Source organism: Mustela erminea, chromosome 2, assembly GCF_009829155.1.
Source record: "Mustela erminea isolate mMusErm1 chromosome 2, mMusErm1.Pri, whole genome shotgun sequence".
Lineage (NCBI taxonomy): Eukaryota > Metazoa > Chordata > Mammalia > Carnivora > Mustelidae > Mustela > Mustela erminea.
This window is the reverse complement of record NC_045615.1, coordinates 135887876-135906794: the sequence shown is the minus strand read 5'-3', so window position 1 is coordinate 135906794 and position 18919 is coordinate 135887876. Positions and strand designations below refer to the sequence as shown.

Here is an 18919-nt window from a genome sequence, read left to right as displayed (position 1 = left end):
CAAGGAAGGGTTGCCAGAGGGGAGGGATGTAGGGGTTGGGCAAAATGGCTAAGGGCAGGGAGGCAGTGAGAGATACTGTCTTCTGGTTATGGAATGAATAAGACATAGGAATAAAAGGTACAGCATAGGGAATATAGTCAATGGTATTATAATAGTATTACATGGTGACAGAGGGTAGCTTATACTTGCAGTGATCTGGGTATAACACATAAAGTTGTTGAATCACTATGATATATTCCTGAAACTAATGTGTGTCCATTAGTCTGATATTTCAAATAAAAAAATAAAAAATAAATAAAAGAAGAATGCTTAGTGAAGAAAAAAAGGAGTTCAGATTATAGTCTTGAAAAATCAAATACCCTTTGCCCTCATGGAGCTTGTATTCTAGTTGGGAGGCACTATAAAATAAGTAAATATATAACATATGAAGTGGTAATGAATGGATAAAGAGAAATGAGGCAAAGCACATGATAGGAAAAGTCAGGATGGGGGTAAAGTTTTATTTTATGTAGTAGCCAAGGGAAGTATCACTCATTAGGGAACATTTGAATAGAAATCAATAGTGTTAAAGGAGGAAGTCAGGCAGATACTGGAGAGTGCTTTGCCAGAGGGAATAGTAGGAGAAAAGGCTCTGAGATAAGAATGTGCATCAGTAGTGTTTGTAGTAAAATTAATAAGGTTAAAATAGGTAAGAGAAGTTGGTGTAACTAGGGTTCAGATCATTTGGAATCCTTAATACACTGAAAGGATATTGGGATTTTTTTTTTTTTGGCTGAATGAATATGGGAATGTGATATAAAAGTGTTGATTAGAACAGTACGGTGATATGACTTAATTTTTCAGTGAGACTATTGTCTTTCTGAGTGAAGAATAAACTATACAAAGTGAATTGTGGAAGCAGGGAAACTAGTTACAAATAATTGCAATAATCAAGGAAAAAGCTGATAATGATGAAACAAATGAGAATTTGTCAGATTTTGTAAGTAACTTGAAAACAGTGATGCCAAGGTATTTTGAAGACCAGAGTGGAATTGTAGAGAAAAAGAGGAATCAAGAATGTTATGCTGGGATGGGACGCCTGGGTGGCTCAGTTGGTTAAGCAGCTGCCTTTGGCTCAGGTCATGATCCCAGGGTCCTGGGATCGAGTCCCACATCGGGCTCCTTGCTCGGCGGGGAGCCTGCTTCTCCCTCTGCCTCTGCCTGCCTCTTTGTCTGCCTGTGCTCGCTTGCTCTCTCTCCCTCTGTCTCTTACAAATAAATAAATAAAATCTTTAAAAAAAAAAAAAAAAAAAGAATGTTATGCTGGGAAAAATAAATAAATAAATAAAAATAAAATAAAAATAAAAACAAACAAACAAAAAAAACAAACAAACAAAAAAAAGAATGACTCCAAGATTTTTTTACTGAAAACTTGTCATTTAATGAAACAGAGAAGAGATAATTTTTTTTTTTTTGGAGGATAATGAAGATCAAAGGTTCTATTTCAAAATTATAAGGTTGAGGTGTCTATTAGCTCTCCAAATGAAAACATTAAGGAGGTGGTCATACATGCATATTGGGATTTCAGGGGAAGTAGTTGCATTTGGAATATAGCTTTTGCATTCTTCAGACTACATATATGATACTTAGTCATGAGATTGGATGAGATTATCTTGAGAGTGGAGAGAAGGGGACTGTTATTAAATTGAAGCACTGCATTGCATAGCATCTGAAAGAGGCAGGGGAACTAGCAAAGGAGACTGAGAAGGAGTGGCCCCTGAAGTGGGAGAAAAACAAGACTCGGTGTCCCAAGTTTTGAGTGGGCCAAATATTTCATGAAACAAAACTGATTAACTGATACAATTTTGCAAATGAGCTAATAATATGAATATTTATAGCTTTCCAGAAGCTAGGTAATTTTTATGACTTAAAATCTTGGTATTGAAACTGGCTGTCTCTATACATGAAGAAATTTCCTCAAAAATAAAACTATGTCTATAAAATGTTCATGTCTTCCAGAGGAGTCATTATATGGCTGTGTCTCATAATCTTTGTAAATGGGAATGGTTGCAAAAGCTCTGTTGCCCCATTTAAAAATGATATGAAGTCTTTCCTTCATTATTATGATGATAATATTATAGAATACTTGCTGTGTGTGAAATCATTGCTTTAAGTAATTTATGTTAAATATTTGCAAGAATATTATATACTATGGACAACAGGGATTCAAGAAGAGGAAGTGAGCCATAAAGAGCTGGGAAATATACTCAAAGCAACTAAAAATTGTTATATTCAGAATTCAACCCTCCCCCTCAAGTCTTCTCAATGGTAGCATTTATCTTTAATCACTACTCTAAACTGCCCCCTTCTAAATGCGTTCTCAACTCATGGACTCCGAGTACTCCAAATTTCCATACTGAAAAAATTTGGACTTCTCTTGACTATATGTTAGGTTTTTCACTTGGGTGCTTTTTCTCCAGCCATTTAAGTTTTTGTCTTTGTGCTTGATGCAGCTATGGTGAATCTAGAAAGCCTTTCTTTGGCCTTCTAGATTGTCTTTTGTTTCTCACTTCAGCTCCCTGTGTTGCAGATAGCACACACTTCATGTGTGTATTTTTGCCTCTTTTATATCTATCTCAGAAAAGCAGAATGGCATAAACATCCTTTTGATGCCTATGCATTGGAGAATTTCCTAGAATATTTTCAAGAAATTGTCCTTTCATGTGATACTCAGTATCAATGGGACATAATTTTGATGAAACTTCTCAAGGCACGTCTAACTGTGGAAGGTTAAATTCACAAATTTATAAATTCCCAGAGGACCTTATTGTTTAAAATTTGAAGATCTGAAGTAATGGATTTCTCATGGTAGATTGATAGAGATATTATTGACATGCCCAAGACTTTTCTCGTCCTAATATTAGATGCCCTACATGAGGACAGCCACAACTCTTATTATCCTACGAATGGTACAGGGAATAGGCAATATTGTATATTTGATCCCATGCAGTAATTTTAAGGCAGGTAACATTTTGGAATTACTTTGCAAAACATATGACATAAATAAACATAAATCGTATGACTTAATTTGGGAGTTCTTCAGTTGAAAGGGGTAAATTGGAAGAGGAGGTAAACCACAAGAGACTATGGACTCTGAAAAACAACCTGAGAGTTTTGAAGGGGCGGGGGGTGGGAGGTTGGGGTACCAGGTGGTGGGTATTGGAGAGGGCACGGATTGCATGGAGCACTGGGTGTGGTGAAAAAATAATGAACACTGTTTTTCTGAAAATAAATTAATTAATAAAAATAATAGAATTCCAAATTTTATTACCTTTATGCAATGCCAAAATTGAATCTGAGAACCTCTTAACAAGTGAACTGTACGGGGCAAAAAATGGCAGTCTATGTGTTCTGAAGCATATTTGGCATTTGAAAGGACCAAAATATCTCCTATTGTTATCCCTCTGCATGGATTCTGAATCCATTGACAAATATGCATAGAAGACAGGCAAACAAACCTATCTAATTAGTGATTAAAGTGGGAATGTAGAGTAGGGTTAAGAATCTGGACTCCTGGCTTTGTCAGCACTCCTGTGCACCTACTGACTCCAACTTTCCATTAAGACTTTGAGAGATTATTCTGATCAACCTTGGAGTTCAGAGAATGAAAAACAGACAAAAATTTCTGCAAAATGAAGAGTGTAGATTTACACAGAAACATGAGCAGGGGAAATACGATTCTTCATACCACAAAAATTAGTCATTTTAATTTGTCTAGCAAATACACACATGTATAATTTTTTAAGACTTCCCGAAATGATGAATGTCTATTCCTGCTGTTATATCTCTGTGATGGTCTATTTTATGCGTTCAGTTGGCTAAGCTATGGTACCCAGGTATTTGTCTAGAAGTTACCGTGAAGACATTTTTTAGATGTGAAAATCAGTAGACTTTGGGTAAGTCAGCTCGTCCTTTTAAAATGTGGATGGGCTTCATTCAATCGGATAACGCTTTATGAGAAAAGACTGAGGTCCCTCCAGGATAAAGAAATTCTGCCACCAGATTGGTCTCTGACTCAAGACTGAAATAAGGACTCGTCTCTGTTTTTCAGTTGGCTGGCCTGCCCTCCAAGTTTTTGCCTTTGAAGTCCTCACAATTTCCTGAGTCAAAACCTTAAGATAAATCTATTTATTCTGTCTTTCTGTCTGTCTGTCCATCCATCTATCCACCCATCCATCTATCTTGTGGCTTCTATTTCTTTCTTTATTTTTTTTTTTTTAAAGTTTTTATTTATTTATTTGATCGACAGAGATCGCAAGTAGGCAGAGAGGCAGGCAGAGAGAGAGGAGGAAGCAGGCTTCCTGCGGAACACAGAGCCCAATGTGGGGCTCGATCCCGGGACCCTGGGATCATGACCTGAGCCGAAGGCAGAGGCTTTAACCCACTGAGCCACCCAGGTGCCCCTTATGGCTTCTATTTCTCTGGAGAACCCTGACTGAAACAGGTTCATAAGAATTGTTCCCACCCCAGATTTTAGGTTACTTGTTATATACATCTAGAATCTAATTCTATTTTCTCTAGTGTATTATAAACTTTTTGAGGACTGAGAATTTTTAAAATTTGAATCCTTTGTAAGGTTTCGCTGTGATTATTTAAGTTTGATGTTTTACTCTTTCACGTTGTATATTGAATATTATAGAATGAATATCTAATAGGAAATGCATGATTAAGTATAGTACATAAAATGAACAAATGAAATATTAAGACTTTCAGTTCAGCAATACAGGAGATGGAGCTCTATCTAGGTTCCAGAGTCAATTATGGGTAATTGGTAATTTTAGATAATTGTTTTCAAAAACTCTTCTAGATTTAGAATTTTCTATGTATCGGAGGAATGCACATTCCCTGATGGTCAGAAAACACACTATTCCTTTCATTACCTATGACTTACATTCTTTTTACCCATTATGCCCTACATTTTACCACCTTCACTTCCTCCCCACTTCTATAATTTGACCCTGGCATTTATCTGAATTTCATATATCCTTCAGGGTTCAGGCTAAATACAACTTCTGTCATAAAGTCTTCCTAAAGTTTCCTCTACTGTTTCCATTTCTCTTTAACTGTACCTAGGTTTTATTAATTTCTAATTTTTATTTTATATTTAGTGTATTTATAACAGGTAGAATCCACTTTCATCTTTGTAAACCCAGAATGACAAAGAAGTAACTTAAACACTGAAAAATATTTGTTAAAAAGTTAATTGATGAGTGTACATGATGCTATGTTCTTTTGGAAATTTCCAGTTAGAGACATAAAACTTAAGATCCCAAAAGTTTGGTAACTGAACCCAGGATTCATGTCTACTTTTTAAATATCTCTCATTGTTTTTCTGGATGAATTCAGTGGTTTATACTGATAAATCATCTTTGTTTCTTATCTCTTTTTCTATTTGAAAAATAGAATAATACCACGATTTTACTTACCATATTGTGTTAGTATCAAGAGCCAGTGCTTTTATAATAACTGAGCAAAGTGGAACAGCCACTTATGAACTTTTACCACTAACGTGTTTGTACTGTGGGTTAGCTGTGCCTGTACCCTTTCTTTATATATCCGTAGCCTTAGTATCTAATGTACTCTAAACCATTATTTGGCCCAGCATGCTATTTTGTGCGCGGGAATAGTTAGTTTAGGGAGAAATTAATGCCATGGTGTGAAGACCAGATCAGGATTAAACAAATTTCATTATGAGATTATGCATTTATCTTAATTCCTTAGGCAGGTCTGCATTTTGTGTAAAGTTTCCATTAGTAGAAAGACAATAATATTGAATTAACTCGTTCTATTAAATGTGAGACATGTACATGATTGCAAGTTTAACCATGTAGTAAGAAGACTATGGGACACACACATTCATCAACTATGTTTTGATTTGATTGAGTTAGAAATCAAGATGACTCATTTCTTCACCTTTATTCACTCATGCTGTTTTCTCAGCTAACTAGCAAGAAAACAAAGTATCATAACGTACATTGGAACTTGAATGTTAAATGCCCTGGTCCTTATTGCAAAATGCTTATACTGGACGCCATGGTACTTATTGTCCTGAGTAAGTGGAGACTCCCTTTCATGTTTCCTTTGCTTATTTCTTATGCAGATAATTATAACCTCTAAAGAAGAACATGAGGAACAATAGCACAGTTTGAGCATTTTCTGGACGTTACACTAATACAAATGAGTAAATGAAATTGGATTTTTCGATTACATATAAAGCAGCACAAACTTTAATGACCTTCTTATCTCAGTGAAGCACTTATTAAGGATTAGCAATTTAAAAGAGCTTGGAAGTATTAGCATCTGCAAAGGGTTTAGGAAGGTTGGATTATCGAGAACATGCTCTATATCTTTCTCTTCTTGGTCCTAGGTTGAGGGAATAATTATGGGTAGGAAAATTTTCCCGTTTCCCCCAAGACTCTGCTCAGAGTTTGCTCTGTAGAAATCATAACTCTTTCAATGGAGATTAACACTTTATCAACAGGTATTCTAAGAAAGATCCTATCAGCTGCTAGGCAGGATTCTACTTGCTAAACCCCACTCCTATACATGTTAGTTCACTCTCAAGTGCAGCCTTTAATGTCCTTTTAGTTAGGAACAGGGCAGCCAAGCATACCTATCAGGTAGCATGATGTTCCTTTACCAGCCAAAGTTGGATCTTTGCCAAGACATAATTCTAGCAGTTATGTAAGCCTCATCCTTTATCTTAAGCAGTTTCTACTGTTTGATTTCATACAAAAGTACAAAGTAATTCTGCCACATAAAGTTATTAAATAGTCTTTTTAGGATCCACTGTAGAATGAGTATAAGGCTTCCTTCTATTTGCATTTACTATTAAAACCAGAAAGTGTGTCACTAACAGAGGTTATACTGCTAGATTCTGAATGGTTTTTTAGATAAATTATGATTTATTTAAAAGAAAAGACATCTGGCCTGAGAAGCAGGACGTAAAAATAAGGGTTAAAGATAACTGTTGTAAAGCTGTCCAAGGATTTTCCACAAGATTCAGTGAGAAAGTACACCCGTGATATTTTATGAGGGCACACTGGCCCACCTAAATGCATGTCCAATCCATTAATGTTACTAAATAAGATGATTAAGTATTTACAGAATAAGTATACTTCATCATTATGTCTTATGAGATATGTTTTGCAGTATGACTCAGCTTGAATTATGAACAAGACTTTCAGCAAGTTGTTGGCGTATAGAGCTTACCTGGTTGCAAAGTACCTTCAGCCTCTATTCCACAGCACAGTTTGATTCTATGCCATTCCATACTAAGTTGGAAAGAACTAACTTTTAGTCATCTCTCTCCCTAAATTACTCTGGCAACCTCATGGCAATCAAGACTATTTCAGGAGGGGATCACGATGCAAGTGTTTCTGTGTTTAAGGACTTTGTGTCATGTTCAATAACACAAAGTAGAGGCTAAATATATGGAGAGATTACTGAATAATCACATGTTACATTATAATATGGACATATTATTCATAGTAGTTTATCTATATTGCTTAACCCCTTTATAAGCACATCTCATACTCAACTGCATAATGTCTAAGGCTTTGTTGGATTTTAAATAATTATTAATATGTATATGCATTTCCCGAATTGCAACACTATTCAACCAAAACAGATAAGATGATGGTATTTAAAGATACAAACTTGAAATAAGTATTTACTACTGTTAAGCAATGCAGAATGCAAAAAAAAAAAAAACACTTATTTGTAAAATAAGTATTTACTACTTATAAGTAGTAAGTAAGCCATGGAGATCTAATACACAGGAGAGATGAATATAGACAGTAATATACCATAATTATGTAATGTGATAAATATTGCTAGGATGGCAATCAGACTACAGTATATAAATTTATCAAAGTAGCTTTATGTATGCTGTATGCTGTACAACTTGAATTACATAATGTTACATGTCAAATTTATTCAATAAATAAAGAAAAAGAAAAAGAACAAAACACACAAAAGAAGGTTTTCCTTTCCAGTCTCTATTTTTTCTTTATTCCATTTTCTCTTATTCTAGTCCTGTAAATTACAATTATAAATATCCTGCTTGGAAATTAGGGTTTGACACAACTTCCATATTAACAAGTTGACTCCAGTCTGTTTATTATTTTCCTTACATTTTTTTATTCATTTGTCAAACTCCCAATTACACTTGCATTTTTTTTAAAAGATTTTATTTATTTATTTGACAGAAAGAGATCACAAGTAAGCAGAGAGGCAGGCAGAGAGAGAGGAAGGGATGCAGGCTCCCTGCTGAGCAGAGAGCCTGATGCGGGACTCGATCCGAGGACCCCGAGATCATGACCTGAGCCGAAGGCAGCGGCTTAACCCACTGAGCCACCCAGGCACCCTACACTTCCATTTCTTACACTGAATATGTCCACCCATGTAAATTGGTCAGTTGCTGGCACTGTATCAGGAGTGAGCAACCGATCTCTCCCACCAGAAGTAACTTATATAATACTCATAGTTTTCAATTTACTCTTTTATTTCTCTTAATATCACAGTTATACACACATACTATAATCACTTTCCTCAATAGCATTGGTAATTACTGCATTCTTATCCATTAATTTTATTAAATCAAGTTTAATGCTTATAATATGGCAAGATTTTGTCAGCGTATAAAAGTAGATAATACCTAATCACTTCCTTGAAGCTTCTCTCATTACCGCACAATTTCCTCTTTATAGTTACTTGCTGATAATGGGTACAGCCTGTGCTCTAATCCTGGTACCCATCGGGCCCCACTAGGACCACCATTATATGTGGTTGTTGTGGATGTGGATTTGCGATTCAGTCTGTGTGGTGACTCAGTCTCCTTATCATCTGCTTATTTACCTCTGTGATGTGGGGAGAATTATTTTACTTCTGTATTGCTCAATAAATGTGATTTTATTTTTTTTTAAAGATTTTATTTATTTATTTGAGAGAGAGACAGTGAGAGAGAGCATGAGCGAGGAGAAGGTCAGAGAGAGAAGCAGAATTCCCGTGGAGCTGGGAGCCCAATGCGGGACTCAATCCCAGGACTCCAGGATCATGACCTGAGCCGAAGGCTGTCATCTAACCAACTGAGCCACCCAGGCGTCCCAAATGTGATTTTAAAATAAAGATTATAGCAATACTTATTTCACAGGGTTGTAAGTAAGGTTTTAAGGATGGGATTCATGCAAAGTTTAACATAGTGCTTGGAATGTTATACGCATTTAATAAGGGTGTGTGTGTGTGGGTGTGGGTGTGTGTGTGTTGGTGTGTGTGTGTGATTTGTTTGAAATATTTGAAGACAGTGAATCCACATACTTGTAATTGATTTTTTGGATAAAAGACAATATAAGGTATTTTAGATAATTTGGTAAGCATTTGCATGTTGATTCTGTACTTATTTGTGATTTTTTTAAAGCTTTAGCTCCATGTAAATATCACAAAATTAATATAATTGTTGACATTAAGATAATTTGTTTTTATATCTAGTGACTATATCTCATGTATTATAAAATCTTGAGTAAAATTTACAGTGTGACTGGGAAGCAGTTATATAAGTAATATAAGTAATAACCTAGTTATTAGTAGGAGTTTTGAATTTTATTTATATGTCTCAGGTAAAAAATTAAAGAGGAAGGTTAAGATAAAGCCATACTTTTTTTTTTTGAAAGGACTGAGTTTAAGAGTTATTTACTTACAGAAACTTTATATGTAAAAATTTAAATGTTTGAAGAAAACATCTAGAATAGTGACTTTACTATTATAGGTTGTTACCCTTCTTTTTTTCTTTCAGGAATACACAATAGATATAATTTTTGCCCAAACCTGGTTTGACAGTCGTTTAAAATTCAACAGTACCATGAAAGTGCTTATGCTTAACAGCAATATGGTAGGGAAAATTTGGATTCCTGACACGTTCTTCAGAAACTCAAGAAAATCTGATGCACATTGGATAACAACTCCTAATCGTCTGCTTCGAATTTGGAATGATGGACGAGTTCTATATACTCTAAGGTAATATTATGGAAAAAAATGTAGTTGCTCTAATTTATTTTCCATACTAATACTTGATCAACTCACAAATTTTCCTTTTTCAGTTTTACAAAGAAAGAAATGTTGAGTTCCTTTCATACACTAAAATCTAAAACGGTGGAATATTTTGGAAACTTTCTTTTTTAAGCTCAGAGTACCTGGTATATGAAAGGCACTAAAAGCGAAGGAAAAAAAAACAACAAAAAACCTCTTGATATCCTTCTCTTCTGAAACATAAGAGAGTGTGGTGTGAACATTATGTGTTTTAATCCATAATGCAAATGGTTGACTGAGATTTTCTCTAGGAGCCAATCCTGCTATAAAATTCAATAATGTAGTAAAACATTCTTAAGAAAGGATTAAATGAAGATTCAATTTTATTTGACTCATTGCCTTGAACATATCATCACATCCTTATCAAGAATCATCCTAATCTTATTAAGAATCATCCTTAATGGAAAGAAGTTTATGAAAATTTAATGGAAAACAATCACCATCCTTAACCATGTATGCTCTGTTAATTGCATGTGTGTTTGTTGTGATCCTGAAGTATAAAATTTAAACTGTAAACAGAAATTGTATAGTGGCAGCTTAGTTGGCTGGAGAGGAAAATCTTAAAATTTTCTTACTTGTGAATGCTATAACATTACCACTTAAAACTTTGAAACATTACAATTATTATTATTTTCTAATATATCACAGTTTGTTATTAGAGACCAAAATAATTCTTGAAAATTAGACAAATGATTTTTAATGCTTTAAACTATTTCCTATTATTTAATATTTACTTTTTTCATTTGAATAGATTGACAATTAATGCAGAATGTTACCTTCAACTTCATAACTTTCCCATGGATGAACATTCCTGTCCACTGGAATTTTCAAGCTGTAAGTGACAAAATATGTGATAATTTTATAGAATTTTAGCCTTAGATTCTGTTTATCTAAAAGCATAAAATAGGGGCACCTGGGTGGCTCAGTGGGTTAAAGCCTGTGCCTTCAGCTCAGGTCATAATCCCAGGGTCCTGGAATCGAACCCCGCATTGGGCTCTCTGCTCAGCAGGGAGCTTGCTTCCCCCTCTCTTTCTCTGCCTCTCTGCCTGCTTGTGATCTCTGTCAAATAATAAATAAACTCTTTATTAAAAAAGTGTAAAATAAAATGAGATAAAATATAACATATATTTTTAAGAAGTATGGATTATGTTCGTCTCTCAAATAAAATAATTACAAATGACCTATTTTTCTTGCTTTTAAATTAAAAAGTGACAATAAATGCATATATTTTTAATTATATCATCTTACAAATTTTGGGTTTATCCGAGTATCTTTTTCCTATTTTGATTAAATAAAGTAGTCCTGAAGATAGGTTTGTGTTCAAATGTTTTAACATTGCTATGAATAGAATATTGATTCAAATTTTATTCATCTCCCTGAGGCAAGATTTATCTTTATTACATTGGATTTTAAAATATGTTTCAAAGATTGGTTTGGTGAATAATATTTACTACACGAATAGCAAATCTTTGCAAAGACTTTAATGAATTGGAAAAGCCTAGGTAGAAATAAGCTTATTTTATTCAAAAGAAAGATTGAAACACAGAGAAATGATTAGAACTAAATAATTTGAATATAAAAAGTATTTTGTTCCAAGAAAATAATTATTATCTTTCTGCATGAATATCGATTTTATTTCATATTTAGTAACATTGACTTATATTTTTATAAAAATGTTTTTCTAGGTAATATATAATTGAACAAGTCTTGAAACCATGTAAAATGAGTTTAAAAAAGTGTTACTGCCTATATCCACAAATTACTATTTTCATTCTACTGAAACTTGACTTTTTCATATATCACATTCTACTGTTTATTCACTATATATTTTGTGTATTCACGAGTCAAATAATACTATCCACGAGTATTATCCTACTTAATTATTTACAAAATTCCCAATTATCTCTTGTTGTTTCTATTAATGATTGTCTTGACTTTTCTTAAGGATTTTTCTCTCATTAAAATGTCTTTTAAACTTATAATCTATCTCACTGCTTTAATTTTCTAACATTAACTTCTCAATGAATAAAACACCCAAATCATAACAAAGACTTGATTAATCTAAGCACTCCAGGAATAGTTGAAATGCAAATATTTGAAAATGTAGTGATTATTATACTTGCCTCCTAGACACCATGACTAAATTCTTTTTTTTTTTTATAACATAAATCTTGTCCCCCTCTTTTTTTTTTTTAAAGATTCTATTTATTTATTTGACAGAGAGAGATCACAAGTGGGCAGAGAGGCAGACAGAGAGAGAGAGAGAGAGAGAGGAGGAAGCAGGCTCCTTGCTGAGCAGAGAGCCCGATGCAGGACTCGATCCCCCGACCCCGAGATCATGACCTGAGCCGAAAGCAGCGGCTTAACCCACTGAGCCACCCAGGTGCCCACCATGACTAAATTCTTAGTGTAATAGTTCTTTGGCTTTGATTGTCATTGCTAGAAATTAATAATCTGTCCCTGTGAATGTAATTGGTTATCACTAACATAAACATAATAATCATAGCTAACTTTTCAGATATTCAACACAGATCCAGCTGAGAATTAAGGTTTCTATACCTAATACTTCACAACAAATATATTCAAAAGATTTCAATACAACCCCATTTTAAAAGTCAACATCATGAAATTTAGAATAGTAAAATAACGAGCTATTTTTATTTGTGCCCATACTCCTATATACTATGACTATATTCTATTGCATTGATAAAGATAATCTAAAGAATACAAAATATGGAAAAGCAGGATGGTTAGAGCCCTATGAAACTAAAATAAGATGTGAAAAAAGAAAAGAGGGAACAGATTTTTAATAAGTTAGAGGAGAGATGTGCTATTTCATTGAATGGCTGATGAGGTGATCCTGGTACAAAGTGATATAATGTTTTGGAAATGTTTTAAGTTGATAGTGAATTCTGTTTCTATAATGTGATAGACCAATACTTTTGTTGAAAACAATTTAAAACTGTATGTTATTAAAAAATCTTCTCAAAAACATAGAAGTGAAATCCCCAGGAAGATATTGAAGCATAAAAATGAAGCCAGAAAGGTTATAGCCAATTTTGACCCAAGGACATTTGCCAAACAAGGTAAATTTGAGCTGTGACTTTGACAGCCTTGTGGATTAGAGTTCTAATAGAACATAATTTCTACATGCAACTGGGTGACAAAGGCTGGATGCTTCGGGTAACATGAAGAAGCATCCTCTCCTATATACACAGATGTGTATACACACACATACACAAAACCACTAATGTCTAAAAGAAAAGTTGACTCTGCAATCAGCAAACTAGGGTGAAGTAACTCCTTGAGAGGATATAATTACAAACCCACACTCACATGAATTTGCAGCCCAAATTTCATTCACTTGATTACTCTGAAAAATCCTTGTGGATTTTTCTGAAATGTGGCAGGAAAAAATTATTTTTTTTTGAGAGAAGTCACCTCCATGCTAAGAAACTTCCAAGATGAAAAAAATTTTCAACACAAATAACAATGATCTTGTATTCAGGATATAAAACTAATTCAGACTGAAAAAGAGAGAGAGAGAGAGAGAAAACCCAATAAAGGCATATGTGATTCAACAAGCAGTTCTCCAAAGAGGAAACCTAGGAATCCAATAAACATATGAAAAAATTACTAGGTTTCATTCACAATCAGAAGAAATGTGAAATAAAATATGCTTACAGACCAGTAAAAATAGACTGTCCATATCAAGTTAAATAAGAATTGAACCCAAGTATACTTTCATACTCTGGCTACTGAGAAAATTTATTGATATACTCTTTATGAAAAGAAGGTTGGAACTGTCTCATAAATTATTATGAGATGATAGAAATTATATGTAACCCATGACCCCAGCTATTCCATATATATATATATATATATATATATATATATATATGCCAAAGAAATTTGCATGCATGAATTTTGTGAGTATGTATAGTAATGTTACTAGTAGTAATGTTATTATTGACCAATAAGAAACATTATAGGTGTCTACACCAATAAAATAGATAAATTTGAGAACATCTTTATAATGGAAAAATTTTACTAAAGCTATATACTTCAGCATGGGTGACTATTACAAATATCATATCAAAATAAGTAAAATATACATTAATACGTCTTGTATGGCAACAATCTATAATTCAAATAGAATGTAAAATAAACTATGGTTCAGAAACGCATATCAGAAAATCAATAACAGAAACACAAGGGAAGGATTTCACAGAAATCAAGTTACTGGTTACCTCTATTTATGAGACGGAATTTTATATCAGAGTGAACACATGAGTTTCCCTAGACACTAACATGATTCTATTTTTTTTTTTTAGTTAAGTGGAGTTACATGGATTATTATTATTTAATCATTATATGATTTTTTCAAACTATTTTATGCCATGTTTTCTATATTTGACATACCTATAATATAAAAATGAATTTGGAATGATGTTGGTATTGAAGCAGTAAAAGACTTGAATCTTGGTAATCTATATATTTTTATTTTAATTTTTACCTAGATGGGTACCCTAAAAATGAAATTGAGTATAAGTGGAAAAAACCTTCTGTAGAAGTGGCTGATCCTAAATACTGGAGATTATATCAGTTTGCATTTGTAGGGTTACGGAACTCAACTGAAATTTCTCACACAATCTCTGGTAAGAAGGAAATGCCAATCAATGAATGATTTTTTATTTAAATCTATAGGTTTGAATCTATACTTTTATGTATTTTAATAGCAAAAATAAAACTTCTTTCTTCCAGGGGATTATGTTATCATGACAATTTTTTTTGACCTGAGCAGACGAATGGGATATTTCACTATTCAAACCTACATTCCATGTATCCTGACCGTTGTTCTTTCTTGGGTATCTTTTTGGATCAATAAAGATGCAGTACCGGCAAGAACATCACTTGGTATGATATGAATATTATGCTATAGTATCATGGGACTGTTAAAACATTTTAGTGTGAAGAAAGTTCATCATTGAATATGTTACAATATTTCTCTATATTACAATCAAGCAAAAATTTACAAGTACTCTAGTGCTTTATAAAATGTTGAAATGACTATATGACAAACAAGCAGGAAGTAGAATCACAAAGAATTTAAAATTTTCCTGCTAATGGAGTTCAAAGGAAACATAAACACTCAGCAGGAATTAATAAACAAAACCCATACATAATCCCTGAATCTCAATTTGGTCTATATTTTTAATCACTGTTCATCAATATTTGATTTTATTTTTTAGCTGACTCACTGATAGCCAGCATTTATTGACCAATGTGTGTTTAGAAGGCTTTTAAATCTCCTGCTCTTACAATGGTGCTAATCAACAGTGAACTTTTCTAAAGGGCAAGTCACTGAAAGGGGCAAGAAACTTCTGGGCTTCTGTAATCTATAAAATGTGTAATTAGTCTATGAATATTTTGAGAGTTGTCTGCACAATAACACTGATTAAGAGGGCAATTTGTAATTCATACTTGAAAAAATAAACTTTTGGTTTCTTTCTTTAGCAATCAATTGCAATAATCAAAACCATATAAGAAAATGTGTCTAATTACTGTGCGTTTGTTTAAAAGAAAATAACTTCCATTTATGTATTGATATACAAAGATAACTTATTGATCAATTTCATTCCCAAGATAAGTGCAAGACATGAATCACACTGGTGAATAACTCCGTTTAATAAATACAGTAAAAAGCAAATCATATAGAAGTGGCAAGATAAAGCCTGAGGCACCCAGCTCTATATTTGAAAATGCAGTCCCTTGGGGGGTCTAAAGAGAAGTGTACTTACAGCTAGTGAATAAAATGTACTCAATACCTGAGTTTTGTTTCCTATTTAAACTATTATTATTTCAAATTATTTATGTTCCAATGTAAATAAATTATTTCAGATTCTTTGTATGATACTATGAGTATGACTTGAATATTATATTTTTGTTTTTAAACATTATTGTCATATTTTTCCCAAAGAAAATTTGAATAGATTATTTCTACCATGATATTTGTATGAAGCCAGAAACCATGCCATCTTATCTTCAAAGGGAATAGCCAGTTGCAGAATTGTATTGTTATATGAATTCATATTTTTTAATATTAGCATATCGATATTTAGATAAGTCATAGCCAGATCTAACTTGAAGAATATCTCTTACAGTTTTGCACCCTATGTATCTGGAGCTCAAAAATTTTTTAAGCAAGTATATGCACACAAATACAAACATGAATATATATGTCATGGAAGTACAATTTCCAGAGATTATTTATTCCACATTGTGTTTTAGCAAACATCTGCCAAATTTGTTTTTTTATGAAGCAGGCAGTGTTCTAAGTGCTTCAGTGTTAACAGTGAACAGTAGCTATAAAATCCCCATGTTCATGGCATTTATGTTTTAGTGGGATGTGCAGGTAATGTACAAATATAAAGAGCATATAACATCAGTGAGTAATAAAGGCTATGAAAAGAAAGCAAAATAAATGGCAAGAGAATGGCAGGAGATTGTGAATGTGAATATGATGTTTGCTATTTTATCCTGTGGAGTCAGGCTACACCTCTTTGAGGAGGTAGCAGAGACCCAGTGTAGCATGGGAGCTAGCTTGGTGGATATGTGGTAGAAAGATAGGTCAGACAGGGAGAACCACCGGGTCCTAAAATGGGATCTTCCCTGCCATCATGCTTGAAGGTCAGAAAAAAGACAGCTATGGCTAGAACTGACTATAAAGAGAAAAATGAAATTGGAGATATGGCTAACTGTTAGATCATGTAGGTTTAGTAGGTTACTTTATGGACTTTGGATTTGATTTTCAATGTGACATGTAGGATTTTGAGCAGGAAATATAAATGAATCTGCTTAATAACACAAAATTTTCTTATTATCATGGATTCAAAGATATTTTAAGAGGAAATCCACCAATTTTTAAGATAACACTGTGATAATAATTACTAAATTAAAAAAAAAAGTCTGAAAGCTAAATTCTGCTCTAGTTTTCATTGTTTTATGAATAGGAATGTAATAGCATTTTAATAAAGTGAAATTTAATGCAGTCATTGATAATGAAATCAAAACACACATTATCTTTACATGTTTTTTTTTAGTAAATTGGGATACAAGTATGGAAGCCAGGAATACATTTGGAAATCTACTTTTGTCTGACTGTGACAATGTTATGATTTAGTAAGTTACCAGAAAAAAATAGAGCATTAGGTGAGGAAGAAGAAAGACTTGTTTATTCATGGAGATCATTTAGCAGTTACCATATGCCTAGCCTTTATCGTTTTGGTTTAAAAATAATTGAAGCAAAAATTGTCAGAGACAATAGGGAAAAAAGAAATCTGTAATCATATTTGGATATTTTAACATCCTTTTTCATTACTGATAGAAAAAGCACATGGAAGAAAATCAGTGAAAATGTAGAAAATCTGAATGAAATTATCAACTACTTGACCTGATTGATATTTATAGAAGACTACACCTAACTACAGAATATACCATATTTTCAAGTTCATATGGAGTATTAACCTAGATCTCAATAAAATTTAAAAGACCAAAATTTTCCAGAATATATTTTCTGACCAAAATGGAAGTAAATTAAGAATTAATATAAATAGGAGCATTTTGGGTTGCTCAAGCCATTGAGTATTCGACTCTTGATTTTGGGTTATGTCACAATCTCAGGATTGTGGCACCCATGCCCCAAGTCAGGCTTTATGGTGGGGGCATGGAGCCGGCTTAGGATTTTCTCAATGCCTCCATCTCTCTCACTCTTTCTCTTTTGCCCCCTTTCTAAAAATTAAAAAACAAATATTAATATAAATAATATAGATAAGAATGATCTTATCTAGTTGGAAATTTTAAAATGACCCTTTAGATAACCCTTGGGTCAAACTGGAAGTTAAAAATATTCCTAAATTTTAAGTAATTAGAATTTAATATGTAAATATTTGTGAGATGCAACTAAAACATGCTTAGAGGGGAAATTATAGCTTTACAATGCTAATATTAGAAAGGAAGATATAAAACTAATATTCTAAGTATCTACCTTAAAATCTAATAAATAAAATGAATATCTTATGTATAAATGTATTATAAGAACTAAGCAAGATATTGCTGTGTCAATTTTTTAGATGAAAGGCACAGAGGAGTTAAGAAACTTCCTTAAGGTCACAGAGCTAATAGATAAAAGAGTCAGAATTTGAACTTAAATTTGTCACCATGACTCCCAATACATCATACCCCTGTCTTCACTTTTTTCAATCCTACATGATGATACAAGTAAAAAAACAAGTGCATAAGAGGAATTATTAGGGCATGTTTCAAAGGAGACATGAAGATAAAGGTAGTATTGCCTTCACTATATTAAAGAGACCCTTTCTTTTTTTTTTTTTCCATCATTGATGTTGCCACGGTATAAATAATTAGCCAAATTAGGAAGAGTTTTGCATTACATTAAGTACTTTTTGAAGAGTACATAATTCCATTCATGGAGCTATATTTAGTGGACACAGAATGAGAATTACAGCAGTTTAGGTAAGGAGAGATGTGTCCTGTACAGCTGTGATTTAGGAGTATCAAGATTAGCAGTTGTAAGAACCATAAGAAAGCCACCACTAAAGAGAAACAAGGACGTATACAGAGATACATACACAGGGCTGAAACCCAGGGAGATACCCAATTTATATGCCAGATTCTTTAAAATATAAAGATTTTCCCTGTGCTTTTTTTTTTAGCCATTGACATAAGCTAGCCAGTATTTTTTGCTTAAACTTTGAGATTTAAAAAAAAAAAA

At 33.1% G+C, this 18919-nt stretch overlaps 1 protein-coding gene across 3 annotated transcripts in view; it reads left to right on the top strand.

The window, feature by feature from the left end:
• Window positions 1-18919, top strand: part of GABRG1 (gamma-aminobutyric acid type A receptor subunit gamma1) — a 73864-nt gene that overhangs the window by 40615 nt on the left and 14330 nt on the right. For all 3 annotated transcript variants that reach the window (XM_032334211.1, XM_032334212.1, XM_032334210.1), the window contains 4 exons: window positions 9833-10053; window positions 10877-10959; window positions 14646-14783; window positions 14890-15042. In XM_032334211.1, coding sequence (XP_032190102.1) covers window positions 9833-10053; window positions 10877-10959; window positions 14646-14783; window positions 14890-15042 — 595 coding nt within the window. The remainder of the gene's footprint in view (window positions 1-9832; window positions 10054-10876; window positions 10960-14645; window positions 14784-14889; window positions 15043-18919) is intronic.